The 18,635-nt window shown below is 41.6% G+C and overlaps 1 protein-coding gene across 3 annotated transcripts in view; it reads left to right on the forward strand.

The window, feature by feature from the left end:
* The window catches only part of znf827 (zinc finger protein 827), a 63,832-nt gene extending 45,566 nt beyond the window's left edge, over nucleotides 1-18,266 (forward strand). The window contains exons 9-16 of one of the 3 annotated variants that reach the window (XM_053332435.1): nucleotides 4,304-4,441; nucleotides 5,796-5,825; nucleotides 5,967-6,138; nucleotides 6,846-7,012; nucleotides 11,034-11,243; nucleotides 12,763-12,940; nucleotides 15,231-15,281; nucleotides 15,616-15,753. In XM_053332435.1, coding sequence (XP_053188410.1) covers nucleotides 4,304-4,441; nucleotides 5,796-5,825; nucleotides 5,967-6,138; nucleotides 6,846-7,012; nucleotides 11,034-11,243; nucleotides 12,763-12,940; nucleotides 15,231-15,279 — 944 coding nt within the window. In that variant the 3' untranslated portion in view covers nucleotides 15,280-15,281; nucleotides 15,616-15,753. Of the gene's footprint in view, nucleotides 1-4,303; nucleotides 4,442-5,795; nucleotides 5,826-5,966; nucleotides 6,139-6,845; nucleotides 7,013-11,033; nucleotides 11,244-12,762; nucleotides 12,941-15,230; nucleotides 15,282-15,615 lie in introns of all 3 variants that reach the window. The other 2 variants (XM_053332436.1, XM_053332439.1) reach the window with 2 other exon arrangements.
* The last annotated feature ends 369 nt before the right edge of the window (nucleotides 18,267-18,635 follow it).

Here is an 18,635-nt window from a genome sequence, read left to right on the forward strand (position 1 = left end):
TCTCCTCTCCTCCGGCATCCCAGAACTTCCCTTCACGTTCCTTTGGCAGTGAGAGATCCAGAGGTTAATTAGCTTGTGCCAGCTTTGCCTGTCCCTCTGCCAGTTAATGAAAATCTGATTGGCTTCTGGGTGTCAAGAGTGTCCTGAAAGTTAATTCGCCCAGCCCACCTCCCCTTTTCCCTTGTGTGTTTAAGCTTCAGATCCAGCCTCTGCTGCTCTCTTTTTTTTTTTTTTTTTTACTGTAGTTCTGTTTTACTCTTTTTCTCTCAACTGTTTCTGTTTTCTTTTTCTCCTTTTTTTCCATCACCCCCACACTCTTAACATTAGTAGACATTTTTACCTGCAGCTGAAGGGAGGCAAACATTCAGTCAAACAGATTTTCTGTTAAGTGATACTTGAACTTGTAGGATACTTTCCTGTCAATTCATCACACATTTGCTGCACTAGCTATCATCCTTTTTGGATCCAGCATCAAGAGTCATAATTTTAGCTACTTTTATTTTGAATTCATATATTAATACAAAACATCTACTGGATGTTAAACAATTTGTAAGTAATTGATGTATCATGAATATCTTGAAACTTGCTATTTATGGCAAGGAACCTGTATTTGTAGAAGAAAAAATATTCAGAGCTCTGCCAAAAATCAGGAAGTAAGAACGGCAATTTTTTACACTCACTCAGCGACTCTATAATGCTGTTTCTCTGCCAGCAGCCTAACTGGAGATGTACTGTAACATCATCAGCAGTGTTTCTGGGACACAGAAAACTGCTCATTGTTATGGCTGCTAATGGAGCGTGAGTGCAACAACAATTATGTAGAGATAGAGCTGAAAAGTGTGAGCTTTTCCCTTTAAACAAGCGAGAAAGAATACATGAGCGGGACCTCAGCAGCTTGCCGTCTTCTACCTTCAGACGGGGGTTTCAGCACAATCTTTCATTTCTTGTTTATGTCCCCCTCTCTCTCCAGCTCTAATAGCACTAATTAAACCATTACCCACTTCAAGGCCCACACCACACCCTAATTGGCTTAATCATCAGTGTGTTTGCCAGGCCACGGCCCCAAGCCCCTGCCGGCCGGCTTCTCGTCACCTTGTGTGACCAGGCCATCCCCTATTCTCACTTGTGTGAGTCAGGACAAGTTAATGCTGTTATGTGCTTAGCTGCAAGTCCCATAAGAAGGTGTAGGATTCTCAGAATAAGCCATATAAAGACCATGAGTTTGGAGAAAAGTGGTGTGAAAAGCTGGTCATAGTGAGATTTCAGGATCACAGTCATGGTGAGGGGCAGATTTCAACTAATGCAGACGGTCAAGAGGTCCACGACCTGCAGTAATTCACATTTCTTGACATGTCTGTCGTGCATGTGTTGTGACACCTTCGCCACCGGTGTGAGGAGCCACAAACATGCGCACCACCTTTGCTGATTGCCTACTTTGTTTACAGGCAATTGTAGCTTTCCACTTGTCTACTTACATGCATTTATCATCACACACATGCCCTCATTCACCCTCGTTACAGCGGTGAGTCACAGACCTGCAGCAGAAAAGACTCACATGACGGTTGACTCAATAGCAACAGAATGGTTAAAATGAATCTACATGTCAGCAGGCTCATCGTAGTTCAAGATCACCCTCCAGACATGTTTTATGACAAATAATAATAATAGTAATATTCTACTGGCTATGTTCATTCCTGATGGATATGTCTTTGCCAAAAAATTCAATTAGTGGGTTACAAATTCCTTCCTCATTGAAAAATCCTGAATTTATGAATTTATGCAAATGTTTTTTGTCTGTAAAGATGAACCGGCAGGCACAAAGATGTCTCCTGTTTCATTGAAAAGATGTAAGGTGAGCACAGAGAAACTTTTCCACTTTCAGCAGATGAATGTGAAAACAGCCTTCAAGTGTCAAACTCTGCACACACATCATTCTGCACAGTGAAGCTCAAGCATCCAACTGAAGTAACAATAAGCAGATTGTACAATTTGTTATTTATGTCAGCAGGGGAGACTACGTTTCTTAGAAAGAAATCAAACATTGAAAATAATGTGTAATCATTACTGAGAGTAGAAGTCAGGTGTTTTTACTCGAAGCTGAGCTCATTAAAATATATTATTCTTGTACTCCAAGTTATAAGAGCTGTATTTTTTCCCACTCAGAAGAAATTCAGTATTTCTATGAATGAAAATATATAGATAGAGATAAGATAACATAAGAAACACAGTGCATTGAAATTTGATTAAAAACCATCTTTCTGTGGCACAAATATTATCTAAATGACAAAATAAGATATAGGTAGTCCACTGTGCAGCCTTTATTGTGTCTCGCTCTTTACCTTTCAGTTGTCTGCATGTATGAACAAGCCACTCTCCTTTTGAAAGATTAGAAAATGAATAGATGAATAGTTTGAGTTTGGATCAAACAGATTGTGCTGTATTTTGTTTAAAACATTCCATCCATCCATATTATCTGTGACAGCTGATGTGATGAGAGAAAGCAAGTAAATGGAAAAAAAAACCCAAACACACACACACACACACACAACATAGACGTCACTAGTTTGCATGTAGAGAGCAAAGAGAGGATTAAATATGTGAGAAATACAGAAAAAATGCTGTGAGTCAGTGCAACACCAATAAAATGTCCTTTCACACTAACATCTAAAGCCAGTCTGTTCTTTAACATTTGGTTAACATAAAACCTGCCCACAAATGCCAAAAAAACGTCTTTACTTTCTGTCATTGTGCTATTCTAACACACACACACACACACACACAGACACACACACACACACATATCATCTGTAGTGTTTCTTAGAGCAACTTCTATATAAATGCCTTGTTGTAAGAAACGTTGATTTCAAGAATTTGAACATTAACTTGTACATCATGTGCTTTACAGATTATTTTTTTGTTCATTTTTCCTCTTTTGTCAAGTTAAGCAGAACTGTCAAGTTTTATATGCACTGATTTCCATTTGCAAAGAATCAAAAATTGTGAAGGAGCCGGAGCAACTGAGCAGCAGAGTTTTTCCATCCCTTTATAAACATTTTAAAAAATGCTCTAAGGGTAACTTTTAATCTTTTTTTCCTTTTTATGCGCCTTGCAAATACCAAAGTTTCAGTCAAGGTCAGTCTGTGTAGCATGTCCTCTGAACAATATAGACAAGAGATAAAAATCCCTTTTTTCATCTGAGGAAGTTGTATAGCACAATTAGAAAGGCAGCGCATGTTTTACTCTCCTGAATCACACTGTGCTCTATTCATGTGCCGGGAGTTAAATTTAAAGCAGCAACTTTCAATTCTTGAGATTCGACTAAAGCCTCTGAAAATGCTCTCGCTCACTTCTTTTTATTTCTTTGATTAAGGGGTGGATGAAGGCAGGGTGTTGACAGGGAGGGGGTGGGTGTTGAGCTACAGTACAGTTGTCTGCTGTAGGCTTGAGAGCGAAGGACTGGTGCTCGCTGTTGACATTAAGAATGCATTCGCACTGCATCCCACCCTCAGGCTAAACAAGGAGCATCTGTCAAATGGTAGCAGACAGGTTTCATTCTTTTGGGTTTGCAAATTAGGCCTTCAGTGTATCAAATGTCCAGCTGTTGCACTGAAACAGAAATGAATGTAACTTTTCTGGATTGCATACTTCAGGGAGCTTGAGCTTGTAGTTTTCAGTTTTACCGTTGTTATACTTAGAAAGCAAAATGTGTGAATGAAAGACTAGTGTTTCAAGTAATGATTGACTCATTTATTGGCTAACGGTTGCAGCTCTGTGCAATTTTCTTCTGACACACCAGAGTCTTCAAAGAATAACTATACAAAATATTGATATATATAGAAAGACTATACTCCTCTCTATTTGCCTCTCAGTCATCCATCTATATTTTGTGTCATCTTTTATTCTCATTTGTGTCATTTGTCAACCTCTAAGAAATAACCCTTCTTTTATTTAGATATGAATTTTTATTAGTGGAAGAAACCCGATTTTACGACGTCTTTCTAGCTGTTTTTGGAAGTCTGATGAAAGATGGAAAAATTTGGGGCATCCTGGTGGCCTCCTGGTTGCTCACCATACACAGTGATTGCAGTACTGTTATCCCTGTCTCAACTATCTACTTTCAAATATATGTATCTTTGTCTAGTTATGGTTTCAACATTAATACATATGACATCAATGTAGGTTACTTTGTTTGGTCTGTAGCATCATGACTTCACTGCCGTTTGTTCACCTGCAGATGTTTTTGTGGCTGATTGTGTCAGCAGTGAATGACGGGTACGCTTTTCTGTGTTTGTGTGTTTTTCAGACTCAGAAAAAGATGACGGGGAGCCGGGAAACGGAATTGCCCAGTGGAGACTAAGTGAACAGCTCTTCCCTTGTCCTGTCTGTGGCAAAGTGTTTGGTAGACAGCAGACCCTTTCTAGACATCTGTCTCTACACACAGGTAAGCACACACACACACACACACACACACACACACACACACACACACACACACACACATATATATATATATCAGCTCATGGTCACTTTTAGAAACATTACATAGACCTACATTAATTTCCTGGAGACTTCCCCTCCCCATCACCACCACTTGCCTAATGCTAACCTTAATCACTGACCCAAAACTAACCTTGGCTTTAGTCTCAAAATTGGACAAGCCATCCCAATAAACTGGTCTTCTGTCTGAAATTTGTCCCTGAAAGTAACCCGTGACAGATGCACTCACACAGGGACATCGTTGGCACGCAGCAGATTGTACATTTGCATCTATTTGTTAACGTACACTGTAGATGTTCTCTGCTGTTTGTGCACATGTGTTCGTGTTTGTGCTGCCCCCAGTAAGTAAATAAGGTTGACTAGACTAGATTACCCTTCCTTTAAAGAGATTACTACCATGATTAGTCTCACTGGGAAAACTGCCCGTCTAATTACCCAGCTAGAAGGATGGCTCGCAGCGTAGGTGCACACATACACACACACACACACACACACACACACTCACACTCTCACAGACACGGGAGACTTCCTCAGGATGAAGACATACACTCCCCTGTGCCCTGATTACACTCTTTTTTCAAACTTGGCCCTACTTTGCTACCAATTGATCCATCCTACTCCATCACCATCTTCCACAACCCCCCCACCCCTTCCCCCCTTGCTCGTTATAAGGGGAAAAAAAAGAATATCCCACTTATACAATTTTATTCAAAGCAAATTAACACTGGATTAGAAATTAATGTAACCTACTCGGGATGGCAGAGTAAAATCGTGGCGCGCACAAATGGAGACCCGTGTACAAAATGCCCCCACTCAATTGGACATGCTCTCACATTTTTTGCGTGCACACACGACACACACGCACACACCATCTGAGAGTGCTGGCTGTGAACAGCTTGGCCACACCACAGAGAGCAGAAGCAGGGGCATATGTCAGTGTGATGGTCTTTTTGGTTTCCCCGGCGACATAAAGGTTGCCTGGCTTCATGTCCTTGGGGCAAATGGAGTGTGTGTGAGAGAGAGAGAGAGAGAGAGAGAGTGTGTGTGTGTGTGTGTGTGTGTGTGTGTTTTTTTGAGGGGGAGCTGGAGAGGAGAGGATGTGTTGTTATGTTGATTTGTTTTGGGATAAAATGGAAGGATGTGTTATTTGCATAGATTTTATAGTACTTACAAATAAGGTTCAATTATCTTTGTATGTTTCTCAAATTAATATCTTGAAGCAGGTCTGGCTGCTACCCAGAAAAGTTGATTTTTGTCAGACATCACAAGGTTGTTTTTTTTCCCCCTCCTCTTCCCAGGATCAGAGTTTCAGTTGGGGTCAGGCGAAGGTGAGACAGGGTTGGGCATTAAGTAATTAGGTTTAAGCTTGCTTTAAAGACTCAGAGGCTGAGCGCAACTTAATGAAATATTATCTGATGTAATGTTTACTGTAACCCGGAGATCTTGTGTCTGTGTGTATTTCGTTGCAGAAGAGAGGAAGTACAAGTGTCACCTGTGTCCTTACGCAGCCAAGTGCAGGGCTAACCTCAATCAGCACCTGACCATCCACTCTGTCAAGCTGGTCAACACAGACACTGACCAGATCGTCAGCGCTGTTACAGCCGACTCAGCCGAGCGCAAGAACTGCCCATACTACTACAGGTAGAAAGAAACAGACCACAACATAACATTCATTTCTCTCTTCAGCATGCCTCCAGCCAATAACAGAAAATTGTAATTTCACTTGATTTTTTTATTGATCCTAATCTGCTGCCTGATGCACAATTAAATCCTGATTTGCTACATGTGAAACTACAGCCAGGAGATATCAGCTTCCCTCTGGCTCAGTTTAAAAGTTTAAAAATAAAATCCACCTACTAGCACCACTCACTATTTAACATATTTTATCTTGTTAGTTTAATCATTTTGTTGAGTTTAGTTATTTAGTCTTCTTTTGCAAACTTTGTTACATTAGAACAGAGCCAGACTAGCTTGTTACTAGTTTTTCAGTCTTTGTATTAAGCTAAATTAAGCTAAGCAGCTACTGGCTGAAGCTTCATATTTAATGGACAGATTAAAGACTGGTATCGATTTTCTCACCTATCTCCAGCCATAAACTAGAAAAAAAAAAGCATATTTCACAAAAGGTCAAATCATGCTTTAATATTTTTATTATGTGGTTAATAATTTGCAGGATTGACTTTCACTATGTCTGAAAGAGTGCAAATACTTTGAAGTACAAGAAGTGTGGCGAAGCTGCAGCACTTACCAATTTATGTGGGCATAATATAACACTAAATGTGACTGTCTCCTCTTTTTTTTTTTTCTCCGCTGTCTTCCTTCCTTTTCCCGCTCTGTTCTCTGTCCAGCTGCCATGTGTGTGGTTTCCAGACGGAGCTGAATGCCCAGTTTGTCGGCCACATGTCGCTCCATGTGGACAAGGAGCAGTGGATGTTCTCACTGTGCTGCAACGTCTGTGACTACGTCTGCATGGAGGAGAACGACATGAAGAACCACATTAGTACTGGACATGCAGGTACAGAGTCTCTGATGATAAAGTTAAATCCCAGAAGAGGCTTTTAATGAAATAGTGTTTAATAGGTGTTTATTTGTGCATCCCAACAGTCCAAAACCTTAAGATATTTAATATACAGTTAAATAAAACATAGGAAGAGGGGCAAATTTACAATTGATATGGAACTTTTTATTTTTGTTGTTGAATATTTTTGCAATGAATCGATCATCAAAACCGTTTAGATGGATTAAAAATAGAATAGATGAACTAACTGATTCATTTTCATCATCCTTTCAGCTGTGGTGAAATGTCCCTGTGTCTTTTGTTTGCTGTTCTTGTGGCCCACTTCAAACATCTACTGAACTGTAGCAAAATACAAGACTGATACCCTAGGAAAATGATTTACGGAGTTATTTTCAAAATTACTCTCACATGTTAGAGTGGGTGGTAGCTTACACATTGTGGCTCTTGTTCACAGCTCAGAATAGGAATCCATGCAGTATTTGGACAGTGACACATTTTCTATTGTTTTGGCTCTGCGCTCCATCCAGCACATTGGGTTTCATTTTAAAGATAACTGTGGTTAAGGAAGATGACTTACAGCTTTAAAGTGAAACTCCATCTATTTCCTTTTCTTTTTTCTTTTTTTTTTTTTTACACATCAAAGTCAGTGTTCAGGTCTTGAGGAGTGCTACTGCATATGTGAAAAATTTGTATAAATCATTTAGTGGTTCCAGATGGAACCGTGCAAAATCTGATAACACTGGTCGAGAACAGGAGACGACAATCAGCCGCTACTAGCGTAACACATGCAAATTTTCAGGGGAGCTGTCGACGATTGAGTTGCATTGTGGGTAGTGAACAGTTTGCCAAATTTTGACAACAAAGAAGAGTGCAATGAATTAAAAAGGTGATATTTCTTGGTCCTCTGTATTTATTTAGAATTTTTAAAAAACTATTCATCTTATAGGGGCAGAGCTGCAACAATTAATTGATTAACTGACTTACCATTTTATCGATTTGAGACATTTTTCAAGAAAAAAGACAACATTTTAAATATGAGTATTTTCTGGTTCCTTTATTCCTCTATGATAGTAAACAGAATATCTTTGGCTTGTGGACAGTTAGTCAGGAAAAACAAGACATTTTTGGGTTGCATCTTGGGCTTCAAATGTTGCACCATTTTCTGACATTTTATAGAACAACCAGCAGATTAATTGAGAAAATACTCAGCAGGTAGTTGGCAGCCTTATGTAGGAGTGTAATGCTACATCGGTGGAGTACTCTTGCACAAGTGTTCAATATTGTAGCTGCAGCACAATTTTTTACAAGTGCTCAGGTAGTGGTCGGTACCACTGCAGTAACAGTGTATCAGTAGTCGGGCACCTTCAAATGAAAGATAAAAGACTCTTTTAACACAATATATTGTAACAAAATAGTAATTTAAACATGACACACGCACAATTCTCCATCAGTTCAGAGGACACAGGGACAGATGAGCAGTAGAATTATGTTTCACAAACAAGAGTCGGACAGCCTCCTCCAGTCGACCTTCTTTGGACTTTTAAAGCTGCTCGTCAGAACCTCTGGTGGTAAATACTAGTGTTTTTGTTGAAAACAGCTTTGTCCAGTTTATTACTGATGTTTTTTTACTCTTCCACTGTTCCTGTAAGTACGTGTGTGTGTGCGCTTTTTGTGTGTCTATGTGTGGGTGGGTGGGATTGTCCGGCCTAGACAGCTGAGGGGTCTTTCACAGGCCACAGTGGCCTTGTTTATCTGAGAAGGTTGGCCCTTATCGTGCCTGAGGGGAAAAAATCAATAGGCCTTGGGTCCTTTGGAGACGAGCTGGGTTTACGATGCCACTGTGGCCATCTTTTAAGTCTCTCAGCCTGGCTTGGCATTTATCTCAGTCTCATACAAGATGGACATCACAACCAAACACACAAATGTACAGGAGAGTGGCTTAAAGGCCTTATGTTACCTCACGCTTTACAAAAACTACTAAGGGTGTGACGAGATCTCGTGCCTCGAAGCTATAATTAATAAAAAATAAAAATAAGACGATTGCTCATTTGCACATCATGTCTTCTTTATATAATGTCCCGTGTGGATCATTAACCATGTTGCAGCTTCTACCTGCTAAGAAGATCTCAGTCAATAGTAGGAGATGAGGAGAGGAGCAGGTTGACCTCAGGTCTCTACTCTAGGATGAGCAGCTATGGAAGCCTAATGATGAAAAAAGTAAAATTAGTCACACTACCAAATTATAACACAATTATAATGTATGTTGTTCTACTTGTGTATGTGTGTGATATAGGATTTGTGCAATTTACTTTTATTTATTTATTTATAGCAATATGTTATAATTTGTGATCATTGGATTCTTTATTTAATTTATATTTATATATTAGAATTGTTTCTACTCTTTATAAATTTACTTTTTGGTATTTGTGATTGTATCTAACTTTTGTGTTCATGATTGTTATTTCCATTAATACCAAAATGATCCATCTATAAAATGTCTATATGGGGAAACCTTTTACAGTGCTGCATACTGCATATGATAATTATATATTTAGAAAGTAGAACTGAAGTGATTCATTACAAGATGATTAGTTAAAACATTTCAATTTCCATTTTGTGAATTTCAAATAAAAGAACAGTCATATAGTTTTTAAAAAAAATATAGTTAAAATCTCGTCTCGTCTCGATCTCGTGAACCTAATATCGTGTCTCGTCTCGTCTCTTGAGCTGAGTGTATCGTCACACCCCTAAAAACTACCCATCCTGTCTTCTATTTGTGGAGATTTTAATAATTTGCTGAGGTCCTGCCCTGTTTGGTAAAGTGTCTGCATTTAAGAGGCTAAGGCAGATAGAGCACCACTTAGAGGGAATCCTAAGAGACTGTGAAAGGCAGTTATCTGGTCAACTGTGTGGACACACCCAGGCAAGAGTTGGCTGAGCTCAGCAGGTGTCGTAGTTCAAGCTGACCTCCTGTGAAGCTTGGACTCTGTGCAGGAAAAGGGTTGGTTGGGTTCCCTTCTCAATAAGGTGGTGAATTATCTGTCAGTATTCCTTGATATCTGGCCTGGAATACTTTGGCAGACAGACTCTACTACTTTATTTCAGTTTCCATATCACAAATATTGCTGGCCATTCACAGACGATACTATTCCATAAAAGAGAAAATGAATTATTTCTCAGTTAAGGTGTGTTTCAAGGTCGAGGCCCATTGGCCCAGAGAAACGTCTTTTTCTTCTTCTTTCTTAGGCATTAGCCTTTAGGATATTGAGAAGGCAAGGAGATGTTAAATACTGCAGCAGAGGACGTAAAAAGCGTCCTCAAGCTTGTTTAATACTGCATTGAAAATGCGGCTAAGACTGCTGTAAATGACCCTGGTGTATTTAGATTTGATTGAAGGCACTTAATCACTTCTTCGGATACTCTATGAATCCTTGTGTGTGTGTGTGTGTGTGTACTGCGTGTGTGCATGCTTGTGTGTTTTAGACTCAGTCGTGTGTGCGCGCCTGTATTAAAAAGATAGGTCAACCATTTCAGGATCCGCGCAGCCTTTTCTCTCTCCTTTCACTCCCTCCTGAGTGAATGCCCTTTGTTGAGCTGTGCCCTGAGATGCTCTCGCCATCTTAGCTCCTTCGGCCATGACCTGCGCTCCTCACCCCTCCCTCTCGCCTCCTCCCCTTCTAATTCCCTCTCTCTTCCCAGTGAATTGCAGACTTAGAGAGGGGGGATCAATAAAAGCACACTGCATCTTGATTGGACTGGCAGCAGGGCCTTAGTTGGAACACAGAACTATGCAGGAGAGGGAGCTGTTTGTAATATGTGTGTATGTGTGTGTGTTTGTGTGTGTGTGTGTGTGTGTGTGTGTGTGTGTGTGTGTGTGTGATTTTTCTGCATCAAGCATACCCCACATTTCCTACAGGTTTTCAGTTAGTTAATGTCTTTGTCTCTGATTTCTCTCTAGAAATGTGTGTCTTTATGATACTTAATCTTACTTTCTTGCCCGCTCTCCTCTTGCACTTAGGTCTGAACTCAAGGAGTCCCCTCAGCGAGACCAAGAGCACCTCCTCGTCCCTCTCGGCCCTCAGCGATTCACTCAACAGCTCCGAGGGCGGAGACCTCACCCACGGTAACGAAGAACTCAAGAGCCTGCTAGCCCCGCCCTCCTCCGCAGGCAGCCAGTCCAGCTCCGGAAGCCACTCGGGATCAGGAACTGAGGACAAGTCTGACAAAGGCAAGGAATTGTGGGAGCTATTGCAACCAGATACTCTACCTGTGACCTGTGGTAGAGTTTTGAAAAGTCACACTTAATGTTACACACTTCATCAGTTAAAAACCATCTTGTAGGCCTACACTATAATTACCCACGTCTTGTGTGGCTGCTGCCTTTTAGTTAGGAAGCTGTTGGCTGTGAGTGACAGATAAAAGATCATTAGAAAACAAGACAGGGGATTTCTTTACACATTCATCCTGAATACTTGAGGAACAATGCAAATGAGTTCTTAAGTGACAGCTTTACAAGAATGTTTTGTTGTCTACCTTCATTACTGCAGCAGCCTCTCCAGCTGCAGCGCCTATATGCGGCCTCAGAAGTTGTAAACAGTGGCGCCGCATCTAAGCTTCAACATTATACTGTAAAGCTAGTTGTTTGTTTGTGTTAGTGTTAGGATCACGGAGAAACTCAGCAGCTGAAGTCAAGCTGTGGCTGTAGTGTCGCTCCGGTCTGGTGGTCTCTTCCTCTTCCATACTGTTCTGTCTGATTACACAGCGCTGTATTTGGCCTTATGAATTATAACAGTCACATTACATCCCTGCTCTGGCATTATATTGTAAAGTTAGTTTTTTTCCCTGTGTGTTAGATTCAGATCCTTTAGATTAATCACAGAGAAACTTGGCAGTTTAGATTAGCAACGCTCTGTTTGCAGATGCTGGGGCAGTTGCCCTCTTTTCCCGACTGGTAATCTGGCCTTGGTTTTTTCCATTCTTGCTCTCCTTCAAGATTTACGATTTAGTTTATTGTCATTTTCTTGTGTACTTGCATACATTTAAACAAAAAAAGAAATGCTCCCGACCCACGGTGGTGCAGTCAGACCACAGGAGCATGACCAGACTTGACCTCACAGAATGAAGTACAGTATTGGAAGATGACCCAGTTGTGGAGTCAAGGTTTAGGATCAATTTCAAAATCATCCAGTCCAGTGTTTCCTCCATTATTGTAGAGGCCTGGTGGGCCACCGGGCCAACAAGAACCCCTACCAGGCTTTTTTGAAGCAAAAAATAACGCCAAATATCTATTTATACTGACATCAATAGTGTTTGGGAGCTCCTGTGCAGTGCTGATCCAAAAAGTGAGTCAACCTCTGTCATTGGCTGGGAAACTGGAGCTAGAGTGAGCAGCAGAAAAGTGATGGTGAATGTGAGCGGAGCAGAGGAAAAGGTTAGCAGTAAGTTATCAGTCTGGCAGTAAGTGTACAGTACAGGCTACAGTGTGTCACTTTAATGCTGCAGCCTCTCCAGAGCAAGAAAAGTCTCATCTGTTGTTTCCCAACTGCTAGTAAAGTGAAGAGGGTTAGCACCAAAGTTGGCGACAATGGGTTAGCCTAACCTGACCAGGCTCACTAAAGGGAGACAGCTGTTTTGCGCACCTCCCCCTCGCCACCCCCAAAGCAGTCAGCCTTGGGGAAACACTGTAGTCCTAACTCCCCCTCTCTCTCCCCACCTCCTCCACCTCCTCCTCTTTCCGCTCTCTCCAGGCTTCGAGTGTGTCTTCTGCAATTTTGTGTGCAAGACGCGTAGCATGTATGAGCGGCACCTCCAGATCCACCTCATCACACGGATGTTTGAGTGCGACGTCTGCCACAAGTTCCTCAAGACGCCCGAGCAGCTGCTGGAGCACAAGAAGTGCCACACCGTCCCCTCCGGAGGGCTCAAGTAAGGAAAGCAAGTACAGACAGAGGTTCCTAACTCCGCCCGTCCTCCCCCCCCCTCCCTCCCTCACCCACCCCTCACCCAAAATAAAAAGCCACACACATACACACATTCATAGATCAACAATAGAGATGTGCCAATTAGGAGATATTTCAGGTTTGGCTTCATGTCGATAAACGTGGAGAATTGAAAAGCTAGATTGATAATTTGACTTATTTTACAATACATACGTACAAAAATATGCATCAGTAAATACATGAAGCTGGCTGACACAAATTGTGGTGCTATTTAATAAGTTATGTGAGGTTGTTATGTAACAGCAACACTGTAAGCTTCAACCAATGAGACGTGTATGAGAAACACATTAATGACTTATTTAAATATGATTCTAGCCACATGTCCGTAATCTGTTAACCCCCCCAGTTATCTGTAGCCAGCAAATGAAATCATACAAGCTGTAGTTTTGCTTGACAGACTCTCTTGGCAAGTAGAAGTTATTAGACAGTGGTCTCTGGGTCTGCAGTGGCTGCTCTGAACAGAAGGGAGAGCGGAAATGGGCGTCCCCTCAGGGTCTGTTGTTCCACTGCCCACAGCTAACAGCCATGCCAAAGAACGAAAACGATCAGATGAAACCTGCAATCCAGAAAAGCTTACAGGCCTGCTACAGTCATTATACTCTATGTATGGTATGTAACATTTCTTGGCACAACCCCTAGAATGATCACTAACAAGGAAGTGCACCATAGGATAGGCACAAATGTCAGATCACTTACCTCTTGTCACACTGGACACGGACACAAGTCAATCTAAATATATCTCAACCTGAACTAACGCATGCAGTCAAGCTTATATGCTCGCAGATCTGATGCATGCATTTTGTAGAAAGATTAATTCTAATGAAAAGAACTAATTCACAGGCTAATTTGCATCCTGAACACTTCACACTTATTCATGCACAAATATACAAACAAATACCTCCAAATATATAGTTTTTATTTTTTCTTGATTAAGGCTGCCTAATTGTTCTAATACTGACTGTTTATGTAGCTCTAGTCTCTTCACATGCTTCCCTTTCCATCTCCATACTCCAGTCCCACAGGAGCCTTTGTTGTACTGTGACATATTTATGTCCCATTTCAGGCCTGTCCAGCTAACATGAAGCCCATCTGTTGACTTAAACATGCCACACTGCACACTGATGATGATGTTAATATTTGATTTTGGGCTAGTCACAATAATGTATTAAACTCAGACAAACATCTCACACATACTCAGCTCCAGGGTAGCATTTTAAATCAAGAAGAAAGAAAAAAAAAGGCTTCTATGATTGCCAAGTAGTAATCTCAGTGAATGAATTACAAACATTTTGTGAAGTTTCATTTCCAGTAACACAAGTCTGCCATGTTTTTTTTTTTGTGTTGTTTTTTAAGTTGTTCTCATAACTCCAGTCTGTGCATGTGCAGAACCATCGAATATCATGATGATTATCGCCTCATCTTGTCATAAACAAAAAGATCTGTGTTCTACTCTTCTTTCTGTGCAGCCATCAGTAGAGTTAGGATGTGCTCAACACTGCTAAATGTCTGGAAATAGTAGCATTTCACTGAATGTAAACTAGTAAGCTGCCAACACAGTCACATTTACCTGCAATATATATACAGATATCCTGTAGATAACACAAACTACACTAGAGCCCCTTCATAGTTCTAAAAATCTTCACACAGCATCTTTTCTAACGAGAGGATTTGTTAGCTGTAGTGTGTGAGTGAATTCATGAATACAAGGAGTTTATGGGGTTTGTAAAGTTATGTTAAATGTTATGTTCTGTCTGGTGTTAAATGTTTTTGAAGCCAGATTGATTTCCTCAAGCTAGCATTCAAAAAGGGAAAGAAACAGGTGCTGGATATTTTAGTTTAGTTTTATATTCAATGGAGGAAAAAAGAGGTGGAAGCAGTTGAGATTAAACTGATATTTTTTAAATTTATCAGAACTTTTTAAAATATTTGCCTTTCTATCTGCACATGTAGGGTTTTATTCTTCATTCTTCCAGGTTTACACAGTCGCTTAATTCCTGTAAACCGCATTTATACTTTGAGGTTTTTCGATAAACTCAGATGGCTTACAATTTCTGCCCTCTAAGTCCAGATCAAGGTTTTTTTGTTTCTCCAGACCAGTGTGTACACGTGTATACACTTGAGCAATGTGAAGTCTTTCTGTATGTGTAGGAGTGTGTAGAAAGGGAGAGAGGGCCTTGACCATTTCGAGGTTTTTCTGAGGTGATTCTGTTCTGCAGGGTTTGTGAAGCGCTTTGGGGCCCAGAGCAGATGAAAGGTGCTATTTAAATGTAAGTGCCACTCCATTCCTTCATTTCCCTTCATGTCCTACTGCTCCAAACTTTTCTCCAGCCTGTCACACCCCCTCCCTCCCACACACACACATACACATATCTGATCACCTCAATTCTCCCACCATTAAAGTGCCACACATACCACCATGAGCACACAGAATTATACATGACACACACTTTCCTTTACCTGTCTTTCTCCTCTTCATCACTTTTGTGTTGTTAAATTTCAAGGTGTGTTACGTGGTTCTTTACGTACACTCCCCCTTCAACTGTCTTTTTGCTTCTGTGTGTTCTCCCTCCCTCCCTGCTTCCCTTTTGTTGCACTACCCAGGTGCCCTTTCTGCATCTACTCCACCAATCGTCCAGCGGCCATGGAGTGCCACCTTAAGACGCACTGTAAGATGGAGTACCGCTGCCGCATCTGCCAGGGACTGTGGCCCAACCAGGCCTCATTGGAGGCCCACATGCGCGGGCACCGCCTGGGCAACCACTACAAGTGTGAGCAGTGTGGCTACTTGTCCAAGACGGCCAATAAGCTGATCGAGCATGTGCGTGTGCACACGGGCGAGCGGCCCTTCCACTGCGACCGCTGCTCTTATAGCTGCAAGCGCAAGGACAACCTCAACCTGCACAAGAAGCTGAAGCACGCGCCGCGCCAGACTTTCGGCTGCCAAGAGTGCCCTTTTACCACCACACACCCCTTTGTCTTCAGCCGCCACCTCAAGAAACACCAGAGTGGAGGAGCAGGGGGACTGGACGGAGGTGGAGGAGGAGAAGAGGAGGAGGAAGATGAGGAGGCAGGAGAGGAGGAGCTGCAACTTGAGGGAACATCACCAGGGGGCTTGTCAGCGCGGAGGAGCCAGGACAACTTCCTCTTCAGCGGAGGAGGAGGAGGAGGAGGAGGAGGAGGAGGGAGCAGTGGAGGGAGTGGGAGCAACAGCCCCCTCATGAGTCTAACAGCATCGCAGGCGCTGCAGTCTGTCGCTCTGTCACTCAAACTGGGCAAGTCCCACCAGCTGGACGCCACCAGCGCTCTGCACCGCTTGGTCAGCACTAACGGCAACGACACCACCAGAAACCCCGCCAGCCTGAGCAGTGGCAGCCCCTCCCTCTTCCTCCCCTCCTCCCGCCACGTCTTCGAGCAGTACAGGAACTGTGACCGGGCGCACCTGATTCCCCTCACCACCCTGTTCACCCATAACAGCCGCTTCACATTCCACTCGCACCTCCACTCCAGATGGCGGCCCGCCACATCTCCTCTCCTCTTCTCCTCCAACCCGGTGTCCCCCTCCCTTTCTCCTCCCTCACCCGCCTCCCACAAACACTCCTTCCTGGCCTACCTGGGACTGATGGAGAGGGCCAAGACTGTTTGACCTCGCCCACCTCCTCTCCTCTCCTCCCCCTCCCCTCACTCCTCGGACGGTGGTGTGAATGACACTTGACCACTGCAGTGGGAGCAACATCTTTTCCAATCAGACCAGCAGAATAAGCTGGACCAGACAAACATATTGCAGAAAAGAAAAAAAAACATTTATATGAGAAAAAGGCTGTACATGCTAAAAAATGCATTTATATCAAAAAGCTGCTTTTCTTATCAGTTCTATCAATTGAATTATTACTACTTCAACTACTACTCTCTATTACCTTTTTTTGTTTTCTGTTTTTAAACGTCTGAATGACTTGGACCCAGTTGCATTACCTGAGGAAACTAACGTATCTCAGTTTTATAGATATTTTTCTTTAGTCGTTTGACAAGATAAAAAGTTGAAAAAGACGAAACAAAACTTGCAAGTGCTATATTTTAGTGCATTTTTGTCTATTGCTATTATGCATCGAAATAGCATGCCTGTTTCTGTGTTTCAACTAGCTTTGACGTCATTAGGAAGCTAAATTCGAAATATCCTGAAGTGTTAGCGGTGCGACGTGGACAGAACCAATGAAACGGAACGCTTTTCATTGATAAAGGCTCGTTTCCAAAGCAACGCCTCAAACCACGCACTTACTTATTTATCAATCTTGTACATAGTTTTGTAGCCCTTCCCCTTCCCATCTTTTTTTTTGATTTCTGTTGTTTTTTTTGTATAATGGTGAAACCATATTATGCATAGCTGCTGCCTGATGCCACTTCTGTCTCAGAATACTGTAAATGTTATTTTAATGGTTTACTAGCTAATTTGAATCCTTTTTTTTTTTCCTTTTTAATCTCACAGAAGCAAACAGAAAATAAGCTGTCATCGTGTAAATATGGAAAGTATTTAATCTGACCAATCATGACAACAAAGATAAATTTATTAATATGAATTTACCTGATTTGAATAATAGATGTTAAAATGTTACGTAATGTTTTTTGCACTCCCAGGCGAATAAGCAACGAAATCCTACGAATAACAAGAAGTAAAAATTCATTCATTATTTCTGGGACCAGGTGGGTATCAGTGCAGCATCGTATGCAGAACTATGTATCACGCACCTATACTTAGAAGAGATATATGAGATAACTGTTTTGTGGAGGTGACCAGCTCTGGGTTAGCGAGCTTACCCACAAGCAAGGGTCACCACAGGCCGATTCAATGGTGCTTTTTGGAGCTTTTTGTAATTTTTGTGTACAAAAAAAAAGAAAAAAACTGTTCCAAAATGACTTGAATGAATGTATTTTTGTTTATGTACATGAAAAAGAAGTGATACAGAAGTGTGAACAGAGAACGTCTTCTGTGCTGGTAAAGACGGGGAAAGTTAGTGTGTTTGGTGGCCTTCTGTGTCTTTTTGTTTTTTTTGTTTTTGTTTCATTTTTTTTATTTTATTTTTTTTACTTTTTTTACTGAGCCTTTTACATCATAATAAAACTTTTTCTACTAACATTCATAGAGAACCCATTGTGAGGAAAAAAAGCTCCTGTAGGTGCAATGATGAAGCAAAGCCATTCACTTGTACAGCATTGTGTTCGATGGCACTGGCTTCTGTTAAGGCCGGCAGACATGGTACCCCCCCCTCTCCCCCCCTCTTCGTCCTCACCCCCACCCCCCCTCCTGTCAACCTTTTGAGTTTTAATTGCACTTAATGTAGTTACACTTCAAGCCAAAAGCACTTAAAACCTTTATTTCCTTTTTTTTTTTTTTTTTTGAAAGTGCAAACTTGGATCCATCGAGTTACTATAATGTGAAGTAGACAGTAGCTTGAAAGTGCTTGCTGGAAATGACTCAATCAACACCCTTTAGTTTTACATGTAGACATTTCTGGCAGTGCAAAGGGTCTGCCGCTGTGAAATCGGAGAAAGTTAAATTAATACAAATTGCATGAATTAGACAGTAGAGGTCAAGCTCTCCCTGGGAACTAAAGGTCCCAGGCTAAATT

Source organism: Scomber japonicus, chromosome 2 (genome assembly GCF_027409825.1).
Source record: "Scomber japonicus isolate fScoJap1 chromosome 2, fScoJap1.pri, whole genome shotgun sequence".
NCBI classification, from domain to species: domain Eukaryota; kingdom Metazoa; phylum Chordata; class Actinopteri; order Scombriformes; family Scombridae; genus Scomber; species Scomber japonicus.